Source organism: Perkinsus marinus (assembly GCF_000006405.1).
Source record: "Perkinsus marinus ATCC 50983 genomic scaffold scf_1104296963318, whole genome shotgun sequence".
Classification (NCBI taxonomy): Eukaryota; Perkinsozoa; order Perkinsida; family Perkinsidae; genus Perkinsus; species Perkinsus marinus.
The window spans coordinates 8810-33759 of record NW_003205107.1 but is presented as its reverse complement, the minus strand read 5'-3'; the positions used below and the strand labels follow the sequence as shown (position 1 = coordinate 33759).

Here is a 24950-nt window from a genome sequence, read left to right as displayed (position 1 = left end):
GTTTCCGTGTGTACTCGTTTAACAGGTGATCCGCTCTGGATATGTTTCAATTCCCCAAGATAGTATGAGAAAGTGTCTTTGATCGTGTTGTGTGACAATGTCCCGATAGTGATGATAACTCGTTGGATTCAATCGTGGATACATGCTGTGCACAGGATTGTTCGATGGAGATCTTTAGCAGCTGCCATCGAGTTCGGAAGATCCCATGATAAGATTCCCAGCGGGAAATGTTGAGTCATAGGATTTCGTTCTCTTGATATCCCAACCCAATAAGATCACATCGTAGAAAAATGTGAGCACCTAGATATATAGCACCACAAAACCAAGTATCATGCCGAGCTAAGCCAGAGGTCAACCAGAATTGATGCTGACAGTAGAACCACGGATCAGATCAGAACCGTCAACGACCAGCAGTCAACGAACTACTGCCAATCCATGACCCTTAGAGAACAGATACCACCAAGCAGGGGCAAAATGGGAGGTTGATCAATAAACGAGAACCAAAAAATCACAAACTGAGAAGATGCCGAAACCAACAATGTTTGCATGAAGATAATACAACCATCTGTGACTTGCAGACGGTTAGATTCGATGCGAAAACACATATGTGGCTATATGGCACTAGCGTCCACACATCAAAGCAGCGCGCAAACACAATGCACGAGTGACTATTTGTTTCGACGTTGCGCTTAAAAACTTCTGGGTGTTCTCGAGGGCGATTCTGCGAGTTACACAGGAGGGTTGATGGCGAGAAAAGCGGGACAGCAATGCCTCCAGTATGTGGACGGTGTCAAGTGCGATCCTATAGGACTATTATCCTAAAACATACGGCAGCTATTCTTCGTTTCAAAAAGTGGTCCGACAGTTCGGTCCTTCACGGCAAGGCAATGGATCCCAGCAATCCTCCAGTTCTAAGTACTCGATCATGGTATCGAAGACCTTTCGGAAGTCATCTTCGTCCTAGAAGAAATCAATTTTACTCAGAGAGCAACCACGTCGTGCCAAAGTATGCCTCAAGACTTTGATCATTCTCCAATTGTGATCTTGCCATTGTTGTATGGAGCACACCATTTAAAGGGTATTTGCTTTACGTGAGATCAATTTCACAAGGAGGACAACTTATAGTTGCCAACCATGGGAGCTCCATATACGTCATCGTACAGTCATTCACGCAGGCATCCAATATAATCTGATCACCTTCGTCAACGCGACTGCAAAGTGCGAATCAATTCCGCGCTCGGTAGGGCAGAATTTGTCCGAAGGCAACTACACCACTGAGTGGTGACCACTCCATGACTCCAGTGCGACATGACGTATTAGAATACACTTCAACCTACAGTGAGTGACAGATTGCCACTGGAAAGATACCCCATGTCTAATTTGCTTGTACCAACACGGTGGCTTAGCTGTACGCATAGCTGCCCCTCACCAAGGAATGACCGTGTCAAGACTAACCTGCGATGGCATAGCTGCCCCTCACCAAGGAATGATCGTGTCAAGACTAATCTGGGGTGGCATGGCTGCCGCATCCAAAGAAATTGGATGTAACAAAGTTACATCTTGTGGCATAACTGCCCCAGCTGGATGAAGAAATCTAGCAGAGAGCGAAATATATTTTCAAAATAAATAATACAGAATAAATAGTCTAATGGTTATAAGGTCAGTTCTAATTCCTGATGGATGTAGGTTCGATCCCTACATAGTGAATAATATCAACCACTTGGAAGTGGACCTTGTCCTCGTATGGCAGGTGCTTAGCGCTAATGGGATCTGTAGTTAGGCGACGCCATCCTTACGGAATAGCTCAACCTCACCGGATAGAATCTCACGACTTGAACGTTAAGAAGGACAACATGAGAAGGTGATAGCATCCCGAAAGGGTTATCACTCCTGAGGAAAATTGCAAACATCCCTAGAGGGAGTTCACCAGGGGTTGAACCTGAAAATTGCCGAATTCCAACATGAACTCTTCCACTTAACCACTTAACCACTTAACCACTTTACACATACAGTGTAAGCGGTTACCGTACATCTGAACGTGTTAATCGTCACTCGCCACGAAAAGACTGCACTTCAAAACAGCCGGCGTAGCGAGGTGAAAGATTTCTATCATCACGGTATAGTAGAGTGGTTAGAATAGTATCATCACAGTTTTCGCGACTTCCTGGTCCGAGTTTAAGTCGGGACATGGTATTAGCATGCGTGGTACCGTCATTGTCGTATATTAGGTGATTGTGTGCGTTCTCATATCAGTGCTTTGTTTCAACCTCAGACATTTCACTTGAACTGACAACTAGGCTTTTGTAAAATAGAATGGATCGTAAGATGTGCCTTACAGTGGTATATTCATGAGGATGCTCAAAGCATATACCGCTCCTCTGTCACATCCTAGTAATAGTTGTGTTGTGTAACCGTCCCATTTTCTATCGGTCTAATCATCCGGCTACGTTGCGGCTCATCTTGCGCTACCTCGAGGAGAGTGAGGACCTCTCCGTTGCGACTATACTAGTTGCGTTCGTACAATTGTTGGTCATCGTTCGCGACTATTTTGGACTATATTTTTAATGACAGAGTAGGAAAATGTGCTTAGTTGGTACCGATTGTGGCGGCGAAAAATATTTTTCGGGGTAGGATTTGTGTTATGAATGACATGACGAGGACGGTAGTGAAGCTCCACTGCGCATTCAAATTGGGAGGGGACTCGACTGACGAGGAGATTCCCGAGGATCGTTTCATTGAGGCTGCGGTAGGGGCTGCCTGTAAGCGATTTCTCGGCGAGATAGGTAGTATAGTTGTATTAGGATTGTGTCCGTTTGTTACAGTGTGGGAGAATATGCATATGGTCAACTACGCGCATTGATGATAAAAATGAGGTTTTTATTGGTTTTGGTAAACTTCTACGCTAAGTAGTGTGTAAATTTTTATACTCTTTTCAGTTGAGGAAATATTCAGATCCATATTGCGACTCTGGGTATACATATATGTAATCAGGCTCAAAACGTCTCGAGTGGAGTATAGGAAGCGTTAGTGCCACTCCTGAGTCCGCAGCTGGGGATTTCGTAGTGTGTATCGAGGTTCGGGAGGCTGGGCGGAAGAGAACCAAGAGCAGATCGAATCGGTAGTGATGATTCCGATGGGGTTATTCGTTAGAGGACACGCCTCGCAGTAAGAATGAATTTCGTATGGGTCAAATTTAAGAAATATTTAATATTAGCAGGAAACCTCGTACTAGTGACTGAGGCTGTTTCTTGCCGTTGTTCATGCTCATGTTGTTTATCATAAACATTTTGTTGAGAACCGTCGTGAATTTGTTTTGTCTACGTATTCCAAAATATACTGTTTTCAATTCAGATCGACGGAGCGTTTGCGTCCCCATCAGCTGTTGTGGGCTTCCCTTACGGCGCTTCGGTCTATGGCCTCAAGACCATGTCGGGTATGTGTCGTTAAAGTGGAGGAAGGAGATGCTCAGGCGATGGAAGGCGGTGCTCCTTCGGGAGGATTGATGATGATCGATTAACGTAAATTGAGTTACTGTTCTCTAAGTTCTTTGGTTGGTCATTCGGAGGAGGTCGTCGGTCGGTAGTAATCCTGTGGGAGCGGATGGCGAATGTAGTGTTGGAGGAATATATGTTTGGTCTTCGCAGCTCACGAGTTTCCAAAACTACAGTAGGAAAATTCGCACACGAGTCGGGATATGTACCAACAGGAATTTTTGAAAATTCTATCGCTCTCTGGTTCGGAGATTGTTTGGTGATTCGTGCCCTTCTCCGCGTCGTTGGTAACTGTGTACTAGGCAGACTTGATTGATATGGCCGCCAGTGCGGGATGTTCGAGGTCGCACCAAGAAGTGGAAGAACATTTCCTTGTATTCAGAACATTGGGAAATGGAGCTTTTTGAAGAGCTCGAGAGAGGAAGGATCAGACCATCGGAAAAATCACTTTTACTATTATTAGTATATCCTGTTTACTCCGGTCAACATCTAAATGGCGAACAGTGTTGCTTCCCGAGCGGTGTTGGCTGCCAAGAACACAGTGATGGTTCGTGAGAGTATCGATAAGAAGGAGGACGAAGCCGTGAAGTATTGGAGTGAACGCAAGGAGAGTAAACAAATGTTGATCTAACTATAGTTGCCAATTGTCGGAATATGGATTACATATCTGGCATGTCGTTTAAGAATGAATTCCTCGAATAACGAGAGTTTGGCTTTGTATCACTTCCCGTTGAGATTTACTGCGGTACTGTTGAGATGACGAATAACTAGTGGGTTCGTCTTATTAGTTGTTATTTAGGCATCGAGAAGGAGATAGGTGACCTAAGCCGTCAAGCAGATGAGTATAGAAGAATGTTGGATGAGATTGACAAGAAAATCAGCCGCGGAATCGGACAGGGTTCCCAGGAGGCTGTTGTGGGAGAGAAACTCAATGTAGTAATGAATGCTACGGACGAGTTTTAGTAGATAATAGAAGTGGACTCTTGTCCTAATTCCTATGAACATCATATCTTATTAGTGAGTTTTATATCCGATATAGTCTAGCTGGTTAGGATACCTGGCTTTCACCCAGGCGACCCGGGTTCGAGTCCCGGTATCGGAACTTATTCCTCTATCTTTTTAGGAGTTTCCTGTTGATGTCGATACTGCGAAACCAGTCGAGTCACGAGAGCGCCTGGCCGCCCAACTGAGGTTACTCGAAGTCTTTGGCTCTTCTGAAGCTATAATCTGTGAGCAAGGAACCTGCAAGCTAAGTACTAATAGTGCACTAGGCTACCTCCACTTATGATGTTACGGAGACCCCGCGGTTTATTCCCTCATTTCAGAGCTGGTACCGCGTCACCACGCGCAGATCGAATCGACAGAGGGCTGGGCAGTCGGAGACTTTGATTTGACGACGTCTGTTGAGGATAATTGGAAGAAGCTTGCATCCATGTTGGGCGCCTGAATTAGCATTTATGCATAAAAATGTTGGATTTTGAGTTGGCCGACAATCGGCATATGTAGTGTATTTCAACTTGCTGCTGACGAGTTGTAATGCATAATAGAGAGCGCGAGATCGTATATACACCCCGTGTAACTGGTTTTGGCCTCTCTAGAGGCGAAAGCCATCACAAGAATCTAAAAGACACTGTCTGGGGAATCCGCAATTGCTTACAGTGAAATGTATCAGCCAAGTATTGACCCTGTAGATCACGGAATCGGCAGAGGCACCCGTGTAGTGCGACTCGGAGGCAATTCCGTTATTTCTAATAATGTGAGTAGGCCATGAGAGGCAGTTGAAGGAGACGGCATGATTCTCCTTTGTAGGTTTGAGACTACTCAGGGCCTAATTCTAATATGATGATGCAGACTATCGCGATGAGTCATGCAGCATTTGGAAAATCTCATCTCATCAAATGTAGCCCGGAACTCTCACACGCCACGGAAATCCATTAGTCGGGCCCTTTTCTGCTGCAGTGCTCCGCAACAGCATTTGGTCCCCTCAGTTATGCTCATGCTTCTGATACTAATAACTCAGTCTTTGTGTTGTCCCGAGTGGAAAATCATTAGTGTCTAGTGAATTTTGAGGACGGCACTATAATTCGACGCTAGTGAACAAAGCAACATACGGGATATAGGCAAGAATACGGCGGGCGCATTTGTCGAGGACGAGACATGTCTCCAAGCCTCAAGAACAGCTATTCCAGTGTCTCCTAGTAACCTTGCGACATCATATAGACAATTACGAGAGCTCTCCTATTTGAGCATCAATCACTGCACTCGGAAGTGAACCACTGCCGTTGTAAAGGCAACTACAGGTCGCTTCTGAATGCGTTGGTCACTGAATAAGAGCTTTCCTAGACTGTGAGTCCCATCTGAGTCCCCGATAGAGATGTACTCTCCCTATAAAAGGTCTCATAGCGGCTTCAATTGCTGGTAACTTTCCTTTCGTGTAATGGCTCGCTTCACTCAAAGCGCTGCTATGATGCTGGCTGTACTGTCAGTCAGCCTCGCCTTGCAATCCGCTAAACCCAGAACAAGGGTACAAGGGCATTTTCCGAGAGGCTCTCATTGAATCAATTCATTCAGGTTGAGACGAAAGTGCAAGCGTTGGAGGCCACTGTAGGTGGGTTGAAAGACCAGGTCGCCTCTTTGAATGACCAAGTCTCGGCTTTGTCCGTTCACACTCCTGAGGTCCGACGTCGTCGTCATGGTTGCTCACCCTGCTGGTAATTCGTCCCTTATAGATCCATGCTTCCGACTCACTCTGTACAAGCACCTCACGTAATGGTTTTTTCGGAGTGACTGCAGCCTATGGTGGTTCTTATATGGCTGAGTGGTCCGGTGAAGATGGAGTTGGGGATTCTATTTACGTTGAATGGTGAGGTCAATGGAACGTAGTCGTGTGAGCAATTTTTTGATAGGAAAAACAACGGCGGGACGGTAAGGGTTGACTGCTTTAACGGCACTACCAAAGTAAACAGCTCCGGAGAACTCAGAGGAGATCCTAGGGATCTCGAGGGGAGGCTCTCTGCTGTCCTTGGTGCTCGTGGTTTGTTCGATGCAATCAAGGCAAGTTTCGAGGAGGGGATGACGAAAGAGAAATGTCGAGATCTGGTTGGAGTAGCCCCGGGGTCAAGTAATGTCAATGAATTCTTATCAAGCAAAGTAAAGGCCGCTGAGAACCTCATAGCCCAAAGTGATACGAGCGCTTAGCGATGATCTGTGAGTGTTTATGTCATCATGAGCTGTTATGTTGGTGTTCGTTGAAGACGTTGTGGTGTTACGAGTTTGTGACGGCATCTAGATGCCTAGTGCGGTTTGTCTATGAGGCTAGGGAGTAAGACGGGCGGAGGAAAGGTCCGTACCGCTCGGTAGTCAGTTTCGTTGTCGAGAATCTTCAAAGCCTGTTCACTACATACACCGCTAACTTACCGCTGTTCTCGTTTGGATCACAACTACTCAATGATTTTGCGTAGCTAAACTGTGACGTTATTGCAATTGATTATTCGTGCCGACTTACCAAACAGTTTGGAAACCAGGTGGGAGTCAACATATACTCCAGCACTGAGTATTCCCAATATGCCCATAAACAGACCGATTGATCAGTTAATGAAGCCATCTGACTCCTCAGCTGAACCAGCTCAGCTGATGTTGTTATAACTCCAATACTTGAAGGTGTGAGCAACTCGAGACAACTGATATCTTATGACAGCACGAGCGAGCAGCTACCCGTATACCCTATTCGCTCATCGCGTGAGAAAGTAATGAAGCCCGGCGAGCCCCTAAGTAGGTAGGATTTCGGTAGCTCGTGCGGAGGATCATGCGCTCAGCGATACGAGGTGTAGCTGATGGTCAATACGGCTGTTCATCAGGGCTTGTGGCTCAACGGTAGAGCATCTGACTCCAGATCAGACGGTTGTCCGTTCGAATCGGGCCAAGCTCATTTTACTAGAATTTATAGTAGGTGTTACATGAGGACACCTCTTGTACATTGAACTACACCCTCTTCTAAGCTAGACCATCATGACCGTCCTGAATTATTCATAGATGTTTTTACCGCCACCACTTACGAAACACCAAACTCTCAAACTCACGAAACCGCAACCTCAGCGCACGTGTCGTCACTCTATCGTTTGCCAAGCTCACGTCGGATGGACCAATTGACAACTATACTCAAGCCAATGACTACAATAGGTAATGATAGCAGTACTACAAGTAGCAACAATAAATATGTCCCTGTCTGATGCCGCCTTTGACACACCAAATACACATTCCAAGCAATCTTATGTGGGTCAAAGTAGGCGAATGACAGCAGCCGTACTCGACATATAGAAATGATGCTATAAATAATAACGACAGAATAACCGTCTCGCGTATCCTATTAGTACATGCAAGCGGTTTTTAGAACCGAAATTGTTAAAAAGTTGAGCAAACCACTACTACGGGGGCTTCAACCGTCCTCAACTGACAGGAAGCACCACCTTAGTAACGCGGACAGGGGACGACGAGCACTAGGCGCCATTGAGATCAATACAACAACGATGCGCTACGCATCAGGAGCGCCTAGTTATGGCTACTCGAACGACCACTACAAGGAGTTCAGAAAGGAGTGGTATGCAGGAAGGAGACGATTTAGGAAAATAATGATTGCCATCGTTAAGATAATAATAAGTCACTGAGTATTGTCGGTGGTGACGAAATGTGCATGAGCAACAACAAGTAAGATGGATCAAAACGTCTGTAATACTACTACTATCTAATACGACCCATCCAATATTACACTTCCACACAGTGTCGGACGCTAATCTGACCAAATACCCGACATCATTCTTAGCGGAGCGATGCATTTGCTACTCACCTGTTGGGAAACCTTGTCATTGCATGTACAAAAAGAATGATGAAGATTGCCGATCGTTACAACGATACCTAGCAGGACGACATACCACCCAAGTTCGACAGTGTTGGAAAATTTCATATATTCGCTTTTCTCAGCTGAGCTCAGGAATTCCCAAAGATAACTATGCAAGAGAAGAATTCCCCAAAATTCCCTCCCAGAAATCTAATATTGTCATCACCAACACATGTGGTTGACCATGTGCATAGTTTTCCCCACCGGCATTTTACCATCCTCTCAACAGCCGCTGCAGTCCCCTCCCGAGTGATCCCAGCCGGCCTCTCCTCACCGCAGTCCACCACAGCTTGTGGCTGGACCGGACCACCGACATCATCATCACCTTCCTCCTCAGAGCCTTGAGGGAGACCAAAATCGGTCCGAGCTCGATCTTGTACCTGCACGTGGTGTGGTATCTTAGCCTATACCAAGCAAAGATTCAGAATAGGCCCGAATATGGTCACAAGAAGATATGAAGTGATTCTCTGCATAGTAAATTGGGTCGTAGAAAGACCTAGTAGAGTAACAAGAGCACGATGCAGTGTTGGAGTAGGAATATATGTTCGCTTTCTTCACCTAAGCTTGTGAATTTCCAAAGCTACATTAACAAATTCGATTAGAAGTGTACAGAAACCACCAAAACCTCCATATTGTCATCACCAACACATGTAGTTAACCACATGCATATTCCTCCTCCCACACCAACAAGGAAGCGGCCCGCCTCCCCATCCCACAACCCAGGTTCAAATCCCCCCTCCTACCGTTCTTCCCTCCACGCTCCTCTCTCTCGAAGGCCCTCTTGCTACGACCATAGGCCCACCGTTCGCCGACGAAGTTGCCGGCGATGATGACAACGTACAAAAGACTTTTCCCGGTACTCCTCCTCCGCCCACTCTAGCACCTCCGCATGACAACATTTTCTGCAGGAAATTCGGTTTTCTCAACTGCAGTTGTATCACACTCCTTCCTTTTTGTAGAGTAAGACACCCTTCAACCGGCTTAGGACCACTAGCCTTATAAGAAGTATTCAAATCTCTGAATATTCCCCCCGCCACTTCAATCCGCATCGGGTTTGGCGCCTCCACCAGAGTTCCAAATTTCGACTTCTGATCCTCAATGACAAAATACGGCCTTTTTCCACGGCCTCCCGGGATCAGCCGTATCAAAGCATGGCAGCGACTAACAGAAATATCGTTGATTCTCACATCAGCATCGTGGCCTCTCCCCACGCGTATGACGCTCCTAGGATTGCCTCCCAAGGACATGATATGCAAGCCCTTCCTCGGCACCTCCGCACTGCTCTGTTGTTGCTGGCCCGACCTCCTCGAGTGATGCTTTATTCGAGACTCCAAAATTATATACGGCGGCGCTGGCCTCGGTAGCTCATATAGATCCACTCGTCGCACTTTGCCACTTTCAACGGGGATCTCAACAACGCTAGGGTACGACGTTTTACACAACTCACAATCGAGACTGCGCCAAAAGTAGCTGTTCGCGAGCGGTCCGCCCTGTCGTCCACCTCCAGAGCTTCCACAAGGGTCTTCCCTGAGGCACAGTCGTCCGTCCATCCACTGCCTCAGGCAATTCAAATGAATAAATTTCATACTTCCTTTACACGTACAAGGCGCCACCAGAGGGTTCTCTTTCTCCCCGGGTTCATAACAAATACGGCAAACTTTTTCACTCAGCGGTAGAGCCTCTTCAGAATCATCATCAACATCCTTGAACTCAGTGCTAACCGTCAAAGCACTAGCCCTATCTTCACTAAAATCTCTGCCGCTTCGCTCCGCCTCATTTTCCCTCTCCCGAGCCTCCTCAGGAGTAGTCACAATTTCCTTCACTTTTATTTTGAATCTGCCAAGTTTCAATACATCCCCCTCGACAAGTGGTCTGCCAGAGCCTTTACTATGGCGTATCACCTCCCATAACTTCGACACTTTACGACTGCCCGTCCCACTAGAATCGCTACTGCTATCCTCACACTGCGGCTGTGGCCTCTCCACGAAATATTCACCATCATTTTCAAACAACCTCAAAATTTTTTTCGTTTTCGCCGCACTATGCTGTTCACCTATAACGCTTATTCCCGAGGACTCAAAGCCAGCTGCTACTGTTGCCGCACTCCCCATTGGTGATGTTACTTCTTCCTCTGCATCGCACATAGATGCTGGAATCATATCAATCTCGCAGTCCGTACGAGTGATCACAAAACCATTATCGCACATTTTTGCCCGATAGTTCCTCTTGTAAACACTCTTCGCTTCGTAGTCGTACAGGCCCCTGGAGTCGTGACTCCATGTAAACGTCCTTGCGATTACTTCTAGCTGGGCTGAGCTGTCGGAACCACGCGAACAGGAGGTAGTGATGATGGGATCTACGCGCTTTGTAGATCGACGACGTATTGTAGGCATTATGATTGGGCTTAACGCTACAATGGAGTTTCACCCTAGTGATATGAAAAACACATTTCAAAATTCACTTCACGATAAACAACAGGGCTCAGCTGGGGTACACATCCAGTCCTAGTTACTACTACTACTACTACTACTACTACTACTACTACAACTACTATTAGTCTACTACTACATTGCTATCATCGCAAAAAATCGATTTTGAAATTGATTTCTACGCCGCATTTTACGCAAAGCAAAAATTTACAATATCACATTATAGCAGTTGAAATCAACCCTAGGAGTTTTTCTAACTTTTCGGCCGACACCTAGCCATCTCAAAGAAAAATTTCCAAGAGGTAGACAGGAAATATGAAAATGCAATACATGAATCGCTTCGCTCCGCTAAAGAAAATCGTGGAATTTCGAGATAGCAAGATTGAGTTTGGATGGGTGCCGCGGTAGGACCCTAGGTGTGGGGTTGCGATAGGGACGATGACTTCGACATAGGTTAACGCGAGGCAGAGGAGTAGGAGGAAAGCCTGACGTTAGATGGCTACAGTTAGCGAACTATAGCTACCTCGTTAAGTAGTCATATTCTAAGTTCCACTATGTGGTGGTGGTGGTGGCTGCGTACCACTAGAGAAAGCGCGCGCCCTAAATCCTTACTCAATTGCGTAGTTGAAAATGCTTGTTGCTGGTTCACCTCCAGCTGGAGAGAAGGTCGCCTTTCCGCCTCAAAGCACTAGTCTCGATGCCGCCTCTAACAGTGGTGGTAAAACGGCCACCTCTGCCCCCTTCCAACCGCTACCCACAACTACTCCCGTACCATTCCCCAGCCACATCCAGCTGGAGGGTGCCACGGGGCCTCATGCTGATGAGATCAATGGTTGCTATGTGCTCAAAGCCTCCGCTAGTAAGGCTTTGGAGAAATGGAAATTCTGTTATTTCAAACACAAGTGCGATGATGTTGTTATGTGCTATGGTGAAGGCCTACCTGAACTAGGTCCCAACGAGGGTGCTGTTGGTTGGGTTGTTGGTAAGCTCAGTGATAGCATAGATATCTTGGCACGCTGCGTGCTAGGGAAGGAGAGGAACTCTGCTAACGGTTTCAAGTGGGAGCTCAAGACTATGAGTAATACGTTTACTCCGACTTACACGATGAGCGTTAAACCAGTGGTGGCAACAGCAGCAGCAGCCGCAGCAGCCGTCTGTTCTCAAGGAGAGGCCAGCGGGGGTGGAGGCGGCGGCTCGAGTCGTCGTAACAGAGAGAGAGCTGGCTCGGCTGCAGCTCATCAACGTATCGCGTTCGCTAGTATGTTGGCTAGTGCACAGGCTCAGCTACTGGCAGCTCAGAGTGGCGATGGACTCTTACCGGCACCTGCTGGTCCTATCAGTGATAACACCGATGACTCGAGTTTCCTCCCGGCTGAGCTCTCGAGGTCAAGTACTGCTCTTGGTAGCGATAGAAGGATCAGTTTCGCGGCTACTACAACTGACAATACCAAGTGAGCTACCGTTGTGGTTGATAATAATGGTATTTGTTATCTGTTCTCAGGCATTCTACTACGTTGTCTTCTAGGAGGATGTCAGCTGATGCTCCGGTGTTCATTCCAAGGCGTCATACTGTTCAGGGAGGGACTCCATTTGCTCCTGCCCTCACCACTACTGCCACTGCTAGACAAACGAATATCACCAAGCGGCGTTCGGTTTCTGCCATTGATGATCTGTTTAAGAACGCTGAAAGGCAACAAGGAATATTCGTTAATACTCGTGCTAGGAGGGTTACATGGAAACTCGGAGCTGTCAGTGAGAAGCTGAAGTCCGTGATTCCGGGGGAAGGGGTTCCTAGTATAACATTTAGACTCCCGAGAGATAATGGTGAACCTGGTCCTCCTATTCAACTGGAGTTCTATCCCTTTGGGGTGAAGGGCAAGTCCCCTCCAGGGTGTGTAGCAGTTGGTCTCGTCTGTCCCCAAGGAGCGTGTATGCGCTTTACTGTGAGTCTTGGTAAGGTGAACAGTGGGAAGAAAGTCCTCATGGGCAACAAATTCCATGTTGATTTCTATCCCTCAACTGGTCGGAATTCAGATGGCGGCACTGGTGACAGTGGGATTGTGCAGGCGTTCAAGTACTCGGAGATCAGTGTAACGCTGCAGCTCATTGACTGGATGGACGAACCGTATTGAAGTATCTTGAGGATGAGGCGGTAAGATTCAAAATAGGTTAAGTGACGACGTCTTATGGCGTGATGGAGAAGGACTTATTTGATATTCGATCGAGACTTTGTCCACGAGTAATACATAACGATTTCACTTATCTCTTCTTTCACACTAAAGCAATGATATCGTCCAGCGTACACGTTGCTCTTACTTACAACAACACTTGCGTTACTCGGAGTTGTGGTGAATAGAAAAGTATCAACCTTCACAACCTGCTGCTGGGTTTCCCTATAATGGAGAATCCAGTTTGCGATGCTGAGTCGATCAAATATGCTCACGGGACTCTTAAGAACAGCGGCACTGCTGGTACCCCTGATCTCAACACGAATCATCATCCTCCTCCACATTCGCCAGCGCTTGCTGGAGGCATTGATATTGCTCTGACTCATTCTATGGGGAAAGTACAGTGGTGGCTACTCGTAGCCCTCGTCTCGCCAGCAGTACAAGGGAGGCTCATCAATCAAATTTTGATCTAATCAAATCTATGTTACGTAATATTCCGAATAAGCTCACTCAAATTGACATCGCCAACGCCGTGAAGCACGAGGGTTTTTCTTGTTGATTTCGATTTCTTATATTCACCGATTGATTTCAAGTCTGTAAGCAGTTTGGGCTATGCTTTTACCAATTTCACTTCTCACGAAACTGCTATTAGGTTTCGATTGAAAATAGCAGGTGTATTATTAGCTCATACAGTTGCCAAAGCGAACTCATCTGGGCTGTGTCGGGATAACAAAAGTGGCTCGAGAGCTACTGTGATCACTCCGGGGGTGTCTGCACATTTTATGCGTTCTAACAAACAGTGTGGAGTAGCGTGGGCTCGCATCCAAGGGCTCGAGGCTAATATCGAGCACTATCGTGATAGTCCCGTTAATGAGAAGAATTCAGGCCTATGCTTTTTGCCTCTAAAGACTTGGTTGTGATCACTACTCCCTTTCCCATTGCCTGATCGTCGTCGTCGTCGTCGTGGTGGTGGTAACCGATTGGTGATTAATAATGCGGCGTCACCGCAGTCTGTCATACCACCGCGTGATGGTGTTAATACGTACAGGTTGGCTGAGAGGCAGGCTAGGAACAAAGTACTCGTTTATCTCGCGACACGACGAGTGCAAGCCTTGAGGCATATTTTACATTACGATTTCCCATGTTCAATCTCCGGGAAGCTGTGGTAATTACGGATCGTCGAACGCGAGTGAGTAAGTGTTTTGGGTTCACCACTTTTGCCACTAATGAGGCCGTTGAAACCGTCCTTCAACCTATCGACAATCCCCATGTTATTGATGGTCACCCGGTTGTTATGCGAAACTATACAAATAATCGATAATGATGATAGTCGTAGTAGTAGTAGTAGTAGTAGTAGTAGTAGTAGTAGTAGTAGTAGTAGTAGTAGTAAGATGTTGCCACATGTGTAGATTTCTTATCACGTTTTAAGGCTCTCGGTTGACATAGGGCAGGTAATCAGGATTCACTTGGTTTGAATACGATTCCTTTTAGATTACCATTTCTGCAATCTACACCCTTTCGTGGCTTTCCTATGTTGATGAGTGTTGTGTTAATAGTACTGAACACAATACAACAACCACAACCCCACTTCAATCGGAATTATCCACCTTAAAGACTTCCTCTTTACGGTATACAATGCTCAATATGACTGTGAGCATAAGTCTGATGAAGTGAAGGAGTGGTATGAACCACATCCTCCTTGTTGTGGATTTTACACGAAGTCTGACCAATAGATTATACGCGTCACGAACCACAGTGTAGGTGGCCTCCTACCACGCATTCCAACCGTACTACACCGTTTTCTGTACGTAAATCGGCATAGACTATTCTAGCATCGTGATGGTGATAATCGACATTATGTTTTTTTGCTCGTCGATTCGACATTAAAAACGTGCACCTGTGAGTCGTTGTTAAAAACTTCTCGATGACTTCAGACTTCAGACTGAGCTCCACTACTAATAATAGACTCAGGAGAATGGGAGGCGCACTGTACGACTATATCGTTTTAGTCCATCGTCTATGACTACTCACTCTGAGGATGATTGGGAGTCTAGTTTGCATTGTGTTGAGGTGCAGTCGACGGGAATGAGTGTAGGTGTGATAGCGACCTCTCTACACCACTAGCACGACTCAATTCTAGTACAGCGCAGAATAACTCTCAATGTAAAAATTGAATTATGTTCTCTCCGACACCGACTCGTGCAGGTCCAATAACACTTCTCCTCACTGAAAGCGTTGGAATGCTCAAAGATTAGTGCTTCCAGGTAGGTATGGGGAAAAGACCACAATAATACAACTGACCCGGATGTGAATAACAGGAAACGGCCATACGTCTCGATAGCATTCGTTATGTGTGCGTTAACGTGGCTCAGTTGAATTGCGACAAAATCCAATAACATCTCTTCCACCTCCATGAAATACTCGACAACATTCTCTATACCTCGTCATCTCGTTGCGAAAGACTTTTACTGTTCTCCCAATACACTCGTGACCATACTATGAATTGGTCGTGGTATTGGTTGAAACTGACCACCGAAGTTGTCGATGGATTCGCTTAGTTCTTCTTGGAAGGGGATACTGGAATTAGCCCACAAACATCACTAAAGTATCAAATCAACAACTCTGGTGATATTGTAACCTTGCGACAGGTAGACCCTAAATGCAGAGATGTCAATAGCCTTTACTATAAGCAAGGGTCTCCAAAGAGAGCCCTAGATTTCGCAATTGCCACTTTTCGCCAACTTTGTGATCACTCTTTATCCTCGCGCACAGAAATGTGTCGAACAAGGGCCGACTGAGAGTTTTGGAGTGCTACCCTTTCCATGGCTCGTTAGCCATGTGCACCCAAACCTAGAGTTTTCTCTTCGTTCCACTCAGAATACAGAGAGCACTGATGTCAGACTCGCTATGATTCGGGATAGTTAACGCGACCATATATTCACTCATACAAGAGTCTTAACCACTCAAGCAAACTCACAACCAAAGGCTTTCTCCATCACAGAAATGTACATATGATAGCAAATGAAAATCCACGTTACAATGGTGTTACCCACAATGGTCTCGCACGAGAGCAGTTGGGTAGAAAGGCCAAATGATAATACGCCTTCCGCCAGTCATCCACAAAATCACGTCCACGCGGGAAGTTGCGTACCATCACAGATTATTATCGTGGCGCACCTAGTAAGGCCTCATGCACCTGGTTGTCGTGTGGTCTCAGCAGAGGCAGCATCATCAACGGTATCAGGCTCGCACAAGTACAGGTGACGATAGATAGAGAGATGTTGTGGTACTCATTATCCTCACCGGGGTTGCCGCATAGTTTCAACACAAGTATCGACCAGTAGGCCGAGAAATACCCCCCTAGTGAATTGAATGCCATGAGTGCGGCGAACATGAAGGCCTCAGCCTCGCGAGCTCTACTCGCTGTTACTCCCGCGAGAACTAATACTGGCATTAACGCGATAGAGTTACACGTCGCTACGATGACAATGTCAACCGCAACGAAAACACCATCTGGAATCGCTAGTGGTCTGTTCACATGCCAGATCACCCCAACGCGCGTCAGACCAGCAGATGCTGCTATGAATGTAGACGCGATGAAGACCTTCCGTAACGGAGATTCTCGTAAGAGCCACCAGTAGAGGCTTGTGCCAAGAAGACTCCCGATAGTGTAGTTCATATTTAGAAAGTTGAGCACGGTCTGATTATACGAAAATGTGGTATATAAGTAGCTGGTATACACATCGTTCGTATTCGGCATCATCGCGAAAATGAAAATAAAACAACATGGTTTTACTAACGGTCTCAAAATATCGACGATTTCCGAAGCACGGAAAGCACAGCAATGAGAGGCACTCTGGAAAGTTATTTCTTCATGTGTTTCCACGTCGTTTCTGTGAACAACGACCACCAACACCGAGCACAGCGGGATGACGCTAGTGATAGCGATAACCGTCCGATGGTACAAAACGGCTCCCAAACCAGAAGCGACGAAACTGATGAGGAAAGTGCCAAGTGTGCGACAGAGCATTCCAGCACTTTGAATGTCCGAGGCAGCCTTCGAGTAATTCTCTTCCTCCTCTGTGGCAAATCGAGTCATTTCTCTCGCCCTCACTCGAGACCTTTGGACGGCTACGGCGTCCAGACAAGATTCGGAAAAGGCAAATACAACGTTGATTAAAGTCGCGACTAGATAGGCGCGTGGTAGCGTCACCACCCAGATTGCGTAGGTCACGTATAAGGCAGACATAGCAATATAGCAAGCAATCATATAGGCGATTCTACGTGTTCCACATATGGGGAAATTGTCAGATATGAAACCATAGAAAAATCGAAAGTAAAATGGGATGAACGTATTAGCATAAAAAAGTGCCAAGGCAATGTTATCACTGGCGAGACCAAGATCATCTCGCAGTAGAATGCCTATCGCCACCATCGGGAGAGCTTGAGTAAAGGAGGAAAGGACGTACAGAGACATCAGAGCTCGTTGATTGGATATCACCAACCATCGATCACATAAACCCGACAGAAGTAGTGACATTAATGATCATTAACAACACTGGAGAATTCGATACCACTAAAAAGTTCGTCACTGTAGTAAAGTAGAGAAACATATATTTACTTTTTTCACCTGAGTTTAGGAGTTTATCCATAATATGAGTGTATTTACGAACTCAGGAGAGAATATACAGAAACCAACAACAAGAATTTCCTCAGAATTTCCTCATTGCCAGAAACACATGTAGTTGACCATGTGCATATTTTTTACAAGTTTTTCTCGTATTTTATCGTAAGAGAGGTGACGAGAGAGGTGAAAAATCTATTTTACCACTACTGCATATCACCGCAAATTTCGCGTTTTTTACCGGAGTCACGTAAAACAGGTGAAACTCCAGTGAGCTGTCGCAAATCAACTTCGCGAATAGCCTCCAAGGGACGTCGTTATATAATCCTAATACGAAGTCAAGTTCCCGATTGTCAAACTATCATCCTGCCATAACCTCAGTGATAACAAACGTAACACCACCCAACAGCTACTAGAAACTACTCATGAAAAATTCATTTTTTTCATACGCCCGAGCCCAGTTTTTTCGCCTCGATTTTCAGCGTTTTCAACTGCTTTTTCTGCGCATCATTTAAATGTGATTTTTGCGCAGAATTCATCCTAGCGCCTTTAACGATATCTTGACTGGATATAGTAGAGTAATAATTCTCCCATTGCGTAACGAACTGTTTCAACTGGAGGACAGTACACGCTTGTGGCTCCTGACAATAACGAAGTCTCACCCTAGTGATATGATGAAAAACACTAGTGAAAAATGTATTTTACAACTACTGCATATCACCGCGAATATTGCGTTTTTCACGCCACTTCACGTAAAACGGGTGAAACTCCATTGGAAAATCATTCGTAATCATTGAGTACTTCGGGTGAAATCAATACCACTTATAATAGAGTTTCACCCGTTCAACGTGAAGTGGTGTGATACTCCATGTGAATATCTTCGGTAACCATTTTATCCGCAAAGTGAAAAGTGAAATATATTTCTCCCTAGTGTTTTTCATATCACTAGGGTGAAACTCCAATATTATCTAAAAGTATGAAATTATTATAACTGATTTACTTCTCCTACCAACACTCCGTTGAAAATCGCATCACAATAACAAGCTGTTACCAAACTTGGAAACGACCAAGATCTCGGCAACTACTACAATGGAGTTTCACGACCCGTTTTACGTAAAGTGGCGTAAAACTCGGCGGGGAAAAACGCGATATTCGCGGACTCCTGTAGTAGTGATAGTGTTTTTCATATCACTATTGGGTGAAATTCCATTTATGAGTAGCGAATAGAATATGCACATTCTTAACTACATGTTGACAATTTCGGCAAATTCTCAGTAGTTTCTGAGCACTTCTACTACCCGAATTCGTATATAAACTCCCGAGAGCTCTTCTATTCCTTCACCACCACTTCAAGACGCTTGCGCAGAATCGAGTAGGGCAATTCGCAAACCATGAAACCTCACCAAGTGTATCCTAAACTCTTTCTTCACATAAGCGTCGCCGAGATTCCTCATAACAACAGGCAATTTGTTGCGATGTAATCTGAGGATCTGCCGGTACAGCTCCAACGACTGCTGTCGTAACACCTTCGCCGTCGTCATTTGTATTATAGGAAAAAACAGTGTGGGAGTATATGTCTGGTTTTCCTCAACTGAGCTCGTAAATTTCATAGCTATATTATGAAAAATTCGCTCGATTTTGGGTAGAAGTGTACGAAAATCAACGATAATTTCCCAAAAAAACTTCCTCAAAATTTCCATATCCCCAGCAACACAGCTGACCATGTGCATATATTCGAAACACTGAAAAAAAAACTATCAAGGCTAAAGAATTTTGAGTAAAAATATAAACAACATCAACATAGAAATTCTGGGGGAAATCTTGCAAAATTATTGTTGATTTTTATACACTTCATTTTGCATATAAACTCCTATAATATAGCTTTGGAAACTCCTGAGCTCAGCTGAGGAAAGCGAACATATAATGGAGTTTCACGACCCGTTTTACGCGAAGTGGCGTAAAACTCTATGAAAAACGCGATATTCGCGGTGATATGAAGTAGTCGTGAAATATATTTTTCACTTGTGTTTTTCATATCACTAGGGTAAAATTCCATTCCTACTCCAACACTGTTTCATTGTAACCGACCGAACTCACAGCAATTGATACAAACAGCAGACTCCGAATTTCCCATGTTATTGCTGCAGAGTGTTGGAGTAGGAATATATATTTGCTTTCCTCAGCTCAGGAATTTCCAAAACTATATTATGAAAATTCACACACGACTAGGGGTAGAAGTGTACAAAAAACCAACAAAAATTTCCATATTGTCATCACCAACACATGTAGTTGACCATGTGGAAATTGCCTGTCGATGAATCCTCGTCTACTCCCACACACCATCTATTCTTCACACTCACAAAAAAACACTGAAAATGTACGCTTCGCTCCGCTAAAACGCAAGAATGAGTGATGGAAAATGAGAGGAAACCAGGACGGCAATTTTTCATATATTATTCGGTGACTGGTGACGGGATGTGATAAATATCGAGGAAATACTCAAGTACCTGTTATCACACCATCTTCAAATATTAGTAAAAAATCAAGTTTCACCCGTTATATATTCAACTTCGCGTAAAACGCATGTGAGCGGTGAATAACGCGTAAAACGTGTGATATCAAGTGATCTGCCCGGTGTACGAGTATTTTTAATTCACTTTATATCGCTATGGTATCATACCACTCCTCGTGAAACTCTAATACTAACTACTATAAAAACGAATAACTATAATTACTCAATTGTTAAAGTTCACCCGTTTTACGCGAAGTGGCGTAAAACTCCATGTGAAAAACGCGATATCACGTGTTTTCCAAATACACGTTATCCACTATTCCCATGCCTTTTCTGCTGAGGCGCGCCTTGATTAAATTAAACTCCTAAACTTTCAAATAAACCGGGTATAATATTAATTTTCTTGGTATTTTATTAAAGCCATGGGTAAAACGTTAATTAAAAACGTAAAACATCAACCAAATGGGTGAAAAATTAAATTTGTCGGTAAAAAATTAATTCGACAGGCTGCAAACAGCATGGAAATATATGTTTGGTTTCCTCAAATGAGCTCGTAGGTTTCCTCACTATTTTATGAAAAATCACACGATTTTTGGTATAGGTATACAAAAATCAACGATAGTTGTTCAAAATTTCCTCAAAATTTCCGTATTCCTAGCAACACATGTAGTTGACCATGCGCATATATTCCCACACTGCCTGCAAATGCTGTAGTCTTTTTCATATCACCAGGGTGGTGAAACTCCATTATAATTAATACTCAATAAAAGCGATCCGAATCTCCCCCGAACTCACCGATGTTTGCCCATTATCCGAAAACAACGGTTGTTTCTTCTCCCTCATCATATCGTGTGCTCTTGCCAATGGTGTTACCAGTTCTTGTATGAGTAACACTTTGTTTTTGCCAGGTAAAACGTCGCGGTGCCTTCATACGAATAAACATCAACCCTAGTGATATGAATAGCACCAGTGAAAAATATATTTCACGACTACTGCATATCACCGCGAATATCGCGTTTTTCACGCCACTTCACGTAAAACGGGTGAAACTCCATTACTGTTTTTTCAAAAAACCAACTTTAGAGAATTTGTCTCTTTTCGTAAACCCCACCTGGAAATATCTAAAATTCCATTTTGGTAGGAAATGTAAAGCTGTCGTAACCACTCCAAAAGAATCGCTGAAAACAAACAAAATACAATTGATGACGATCAGTGCAGTTGAACTTTAGAACGATCGAACACAGTTTAGGTTTACTTTCCTCAGCTACATAGTACAAGTTTACATACGAATTCGGGTAGAAATTTACAAAAACCAACAAGAATTCCCCAAAAATTTTCACATGTGCATATTTTTCTCCGCACACTGTTGAGGGAAAAAACTACGAATTTTTACCATCATCAAAATTATTTTTCGAGAAGTAGTATCATCGCCTTTTCACCTTTCGAACGCTCAGCTCGTCGTAGCGCTTCGGGAGTTCGGGGTCGCCTTAGAAGTTCCTGATGTTAAGAAATCAAATTTACCACAAAAATGTGGAAAAATATGGAAATTCCGGGAAAAAGTGTAGGAAAATATGAAAATTGTGGAAAAAAATGTTGGAAAATATGAAAATTCTGGAAGAAAGTGTAAAAAAATGAAAATTCTGAAAAAAAAATCAGAAAAATATTGTTGGTTTTAGTAAACTTCTATTCCAAGTCGTGTGTGAAGTGATATAATATAGTTTTGGAAACTCCCGAGGAGAGGAAAGCAAATATATATTCCTACTCCAACACTGATTAGGAATGAGAAAATATGCACATGGTCAACCACATGTGTTGGTGATAATATTAAAAATTATGAGGAAATTTAGGAAAATTCTCAACACTTCTTCCCGAATTCGTATATAAACCTTTATAATCAATTTGGAAAAGCTTCAACTCAGCTGAGGAAAGCAAACATAAATTTTCTCCAACACTGATTAAAATTTTTTGGAAAAAAATATTTTTTTTACCTCATACCACTCTTGTAGATTTGGTTGATGAATGATATTATCCTTTTCCAACGTCTCGATAGCATCAAGAACCTCCGCACTGTAGTACTTGGACACCAGGGGAACTGAAAGAATATAAAAAATTGTTGGAAATTTTTTTACGAAGAAAATAGTGACAATTTCTGTTGATCACACAAATACATTGGAGTTTCACCCGTTTAACGTGAAGTGGCGTGATATTGGAGTTTCACCACCCTAGTGATATGAAAATCACTAGTGAAAAACATATTCCACGACTACTGCATATCACCGCGTTGAATATCGCGTTTTCACCGAGTTTTACGACGCCACTCCACGTAAAACAGGTCGTGAAACTCCATTGTATGTGAATAATAAGAACGTATATGTTTCCGCGACAACCGATAATACAATTTCGTGAATCTTGAAAAGTGTTTTTCATATCACTAGGCTGAAACTCCATTAAATTCAGAATAAACCCCGGAATTCTTTTTTTCTCGTAACTTTTTGCGGTCCCATAATTTTTCAACACCTCTTCGTTGAAAAGGTGATGAAAACTTCAATTTCGCGTTCCTCAGCTACTGAGCTCAGGAGTTTCCAAAACTACACTATAGGATTTTATATACGAATTCGGGTAGAAATGTACAAAAATGATATTGTCATCACCAACACATTTGCAAATTTTCCCATTTAACCTGCTGAAAGCCTCCATTTCCTGTTTCCTCATCGTCTGTGTTATCCAAGCTTCATTATACCAGACTGCGAGTAGTAGAGATAACAATGTGAAGATTGCGGTGAAACTCAAATTTGAAGTCATTTAGTTGCCCACATAAGGAGGTCCCTGGTAAATTGCCCATTCGATTCCTGGTCGCCGCATTTTTTCCGACATTTCTCTCTCGATTATTTTATATTTTTCCCTGAGTGTATTCGAGTGTTAATTCCTGAGGGCAAATAGGAAGCAGATGATTTCCGAATAAGAAGGAATTGACACATTTATTTCCCCATAGTTTTTTTTTCAAATTTAATGAATATAGTAATATATACGTATATGATTATATATAAATGATAATATACGTATAAGTAAACAACACTGGTGGTGTAGGAATATGTGTTCGCTTTCCTCATATCTATTCGTGTAGTAGAATTTTCAGACGATTATATTATCGATTTATTCTCCTCACAATTGAAGAACGAACGATTATGTCGGGGTGAAAATATCCGTGTGACTTTTTTCCCCAGAAAAACGTTCATTTCCTCGCGATCTCTGTATCTTCACTGCCTCCTACCCGTCGTAGGAGGATCAGCATAAAAAAGCATAAAAACGTATTTTGGCAAATTAGAAGGAATGCAAGGTAATATATGTGCAGTGTTGGAGTAGGAATATATAATCTCCTCAGCTCGGGGAGTTTCTAAAACTACATTATGGAGTTTCACCCTAGTGATATGATGAAAAAACACTAGTGAAAAATATATTTCACGACTACTGCATATCACCGCAAATATCGGCCTTTTCACGACGTAAAACGGGTCGTGAAACTCCAATAATTTTCACACAAGTGGGAGTAGAAGTGTAGGAAAACCAACAATAATTTTCTCAAAATTTTTTCCTTTTTTCATCAACACGTGTAGTTGTCCATGTGCGTATTTTCTGCACTGAGTAAATACTAACACGGTTAACTACGGGACAATGTGAAAATTCTGGGAAAATTATTGTGAGTTTTTGTTGTACACTTCTACTCCAACTCGTGTGTGAATTTTCATAATTAGTTTCGGAAACTCCTGAGCTGAGGAAAGCAAACATATATTCCTACTCTAACACTCCGCAACAATTACATGCGTTGGTGACAATATTAAAAAAATGGGAAAATTTAGGGAAATTTTTTGTTATTTTCTGAGCATTCCTATACAAATTCGTGTGTAAATTTTCACAATGTGATATGCAGATGAAAAAAGGGCGCGCAAATTTCCGAGATTGATGAAAATCGTTAATAACAACAGTATAAGCGTTGCTATGAACATTTGATGTTCTAATGGTAACCTTTCGAGACTATGATAGCGACAAGTTGTTCACTATCAATAATCTCGGAATAGAAAATGCATATTATCTACATTGGTACAGATTGCATCTCTGGAAACTCCTTAGCTGAGGAAAGCGAACATATATTACTACATTTTAGGGGGGATTTCCACTCCTGAGCCGCCATTACCGAAACCTACCGGGGATGGTGACACGAGTGTTGAGAGTGGCAGTAGTGTCACCGCTGAGTCACCCTCCTCCTCCTCGCTGGGGCCTGTGGAGATTATCCGGGCTGAATTTACTAAGGGCAATCGTCCAGTGATAGGATCACCAATCTGGCCGTATGTGTTGGTGCGAGAGGTAGGCATAACCGAGAGGCAGACTTTTACTATTGTGTCGGGGGAAAATGTGTAGTGGATGATAATATTGGAGTTTGTATTACTACCAAACGTATATGGTCAGTAACACACATCTAGGTGTATGCATATGGTGTTGGTGATGACAATATGAAAATTCTGGGAGGAAATTCTCATTAGTGGTTTTGAATGTCTGTAGTCTTGTGTAAATTCCCCTTGTTTTTTTGCGGCTCTGGAGTTTCCAATATCAGTTGATGAATTGTAGGATTTTGTCCAATACCGCTCTCAGGAAAAATTTAGAAAAATTCCGAAAAAATTGGTGTGAGAATTCAGGAGAAATCATGCTCAGGAGTAACACTTCAATGGAGTTTCACCCTAGTGATATGAAAAACACTAGTGAAAAATATATTTCACGACTACTGCATATCACCGCGAATATCGCGTTTTTCACGCCACTTCACGTAAAACGGGTCG

The 24950-nt window shown here is 43.7% G+C and overlaps 8 protein-coding genes and 1 non-coding gene across 9 annotated transcripts in view; 7 read left to right on the top strand and 2 right to left on the bottom strand.

Annotated features, from left to right (window-relative positions):
* Window positions 1-2564: 2564 nt before the first annotated feature.
* On the top strand, window positions 2565-3536 carry Pmar_PMAR001786 (hypothetical protein; the record flags this gene model as incomplete). The annotated part of the gene is made up of 4 exons (XM_002771179.1): window positions 2565-2572; window positions 2632-2783; window positions 2992-3118; window positions 3352-3536. The coding sequence occupies 4 exons, from the start codon at window positions 2565-2567 to the stop codon at window positions 3515-3517; spliced, it is 453 nt and encodes a 150-aa protein (XP_002771225.1). The 3' UTR covers window positions 3518-3536.
* Window positions 3537-3984: 448 nt separating this feature from the next.
* On the top strand, window positions 3985-4938 carry Pmar_PMAR001785 (hypothetical protein; the record flags this gene model as incomplete). The annotated part of the gene is made up of 4 exons (XM_002771178.1): window positions 3985-4102; window positions 4291-4424; window positions 4615-4744; window positions 4817-4938. The coding sequence occupies 4 exons, from the start codon at window positions 3985-3987 to the stop codon at window positions 4936-4938; spliced, it is 504 nt and encodes a 167-aa protein (XP_002771224.1).
* A 990-nt stretch (window positions 4939-5928) lies between these two features.
* Pmar_PMAR001783 (hypothetical protein) lies at window positions 5929-6261 on the top strand (the record flags this gene model as incomplete). The annotated part of the gene is made up of 3 exons (XM_002771177.1): window positions 5929-6015; window positions 6063-6177; window positions 6221-6261. The coding sequence occupies 3 exons, from the start codon at window positions 5929-5931 to the stop codon at window positions 6259-6261; spliced, it is 243 nt and encodes an 80-aa protein (XP_002771223.1).
* A 1086-nt stretch (window positions 6262-7347) lies between these two features.
* Pmar_PMAR001782 lies at window positions 7348-7419 on the top strand. Its single transcript has one exon. It is a non-coding gene; the product is annotated as a tRNA-Trp (tRNA).
* Window positions 7420-8464: 1045 nt separating this feature from the next.
* On the bottom strand, window positions 8465-10592 carry Pmar_PMAR001781 (hypothetical protein; the record flags this gene model as incomplete). Its single annotated transcript, XM_002771176.1, has 6 exons — window positions 8465-8494; window positions 8601-8725; window positions 9129-9261; window positions 9573-9677; window positions 9833-9942; window positions 9989-10592. The coding sequence occupies 6 exons, from the start codon at window positions 10590-10592 to the stop codon at window positions 8465-8467; spliced, it is 1107 nt and encodes a 368-aa protein (XP_002771222.1).
* Window positions 10593-11443: 851 nt separating this feature from the next.
* Window positions 11444-13128, top strand: Pmar_PMAR001780 (hypothetical protein). The gene is made up of 2 exons (XM_002771175.1): window positions 11444-12265; window positions 12316-13128. Exons 1-2 carry the CDS (start codon window positions 11445-11447, stop codon window positions 12944-12946), a joined length of 1452 nt encoding a protein of 483 aa, XP_002771221.1. The 5' UTR covers window position 11444; the 3' UTR covers window positions 12947-13128.
* Window positions 13129-16326: 3198 nt separating this feature from the next.
* On the top strand, window positions 16327-16623 carry Pmar_PMAR001779 (hypothetical protein; the record flags this gene model as incomplete). Its single annotated transcript, XM_002771174.1, has 1 exon — window positions 16327-16623. A coding segment is annotated over one exon (297 nt), but the record flags the coding sequence as incomplete, so codon positions are not given.
* A 1344-nt stretch (window positions 16624-17967) lies between these two features.
* On the bottom strand, window positions 17968-22566 carry Pmar_PMAR001778 (hypothetical protein; the record flags this gene model as incomplete). Its single annotated transcript, XM_002771173.1, has 8 exons — window positions 17968-18015; window positions 19010-19088; window positions 20410-20483; window positions 20914-21043; window positions 21230-21296; window positions 21558-21615; window positions 22107-22210; window positions 22386-22566. The coding sequence occupies 8 exons, from the start codon at window positions 22564-22566 to the stop codon at window positions 17968-17970; spliced, it is 741 nt and encodes a 246-aa protein (XP_002771219.1).
* An 831-nt stretch (window positions 22567-23397) lies between these two features.
* Window positions 23398-24950, top strand: part of Pmar_PMAR001777 (carbon catabolite repressor protein, putative) — a gene marked incomplete at its 3' end in the record, with an annotated part of 7091 nt that continues 5538 nt past the window's right edge. Inside the window, exons 1-2 of the mRNA XM_002771172.1 lie at window positions 23398-23455; window positions 24281-24480. Of these exons, the coding sequence (XP_002771218.1) occupies window positions 23449-23455; window positions 24281-24480 (207 nt within the window). The 5' untranslated portion in view covers window positions 23398-23448. The remainder of the gene's footprint in view (window positions 23456-24280; window positions 24481-24950) is intronic.

What these genes read in the sequence shown, in the direction of transcription:
- Pmar_PMAR001780 (XM_002771175.1), top strand. Translation starts at nt 11,445, where the DNA reads ATGCTTGTTGCTGGTTCACCTCCAGCTGGAGAGAAGGTCGCCTTTCCG. An exon ending in ACTACAACTGACAATACCAA is followed by an intron (nt 12,266 to 12,315) that starts GTGAGCTACCGT and finishes ATCTGTTCTCAG; the next exon opens with GCATTCTACTACGTTGTCTT.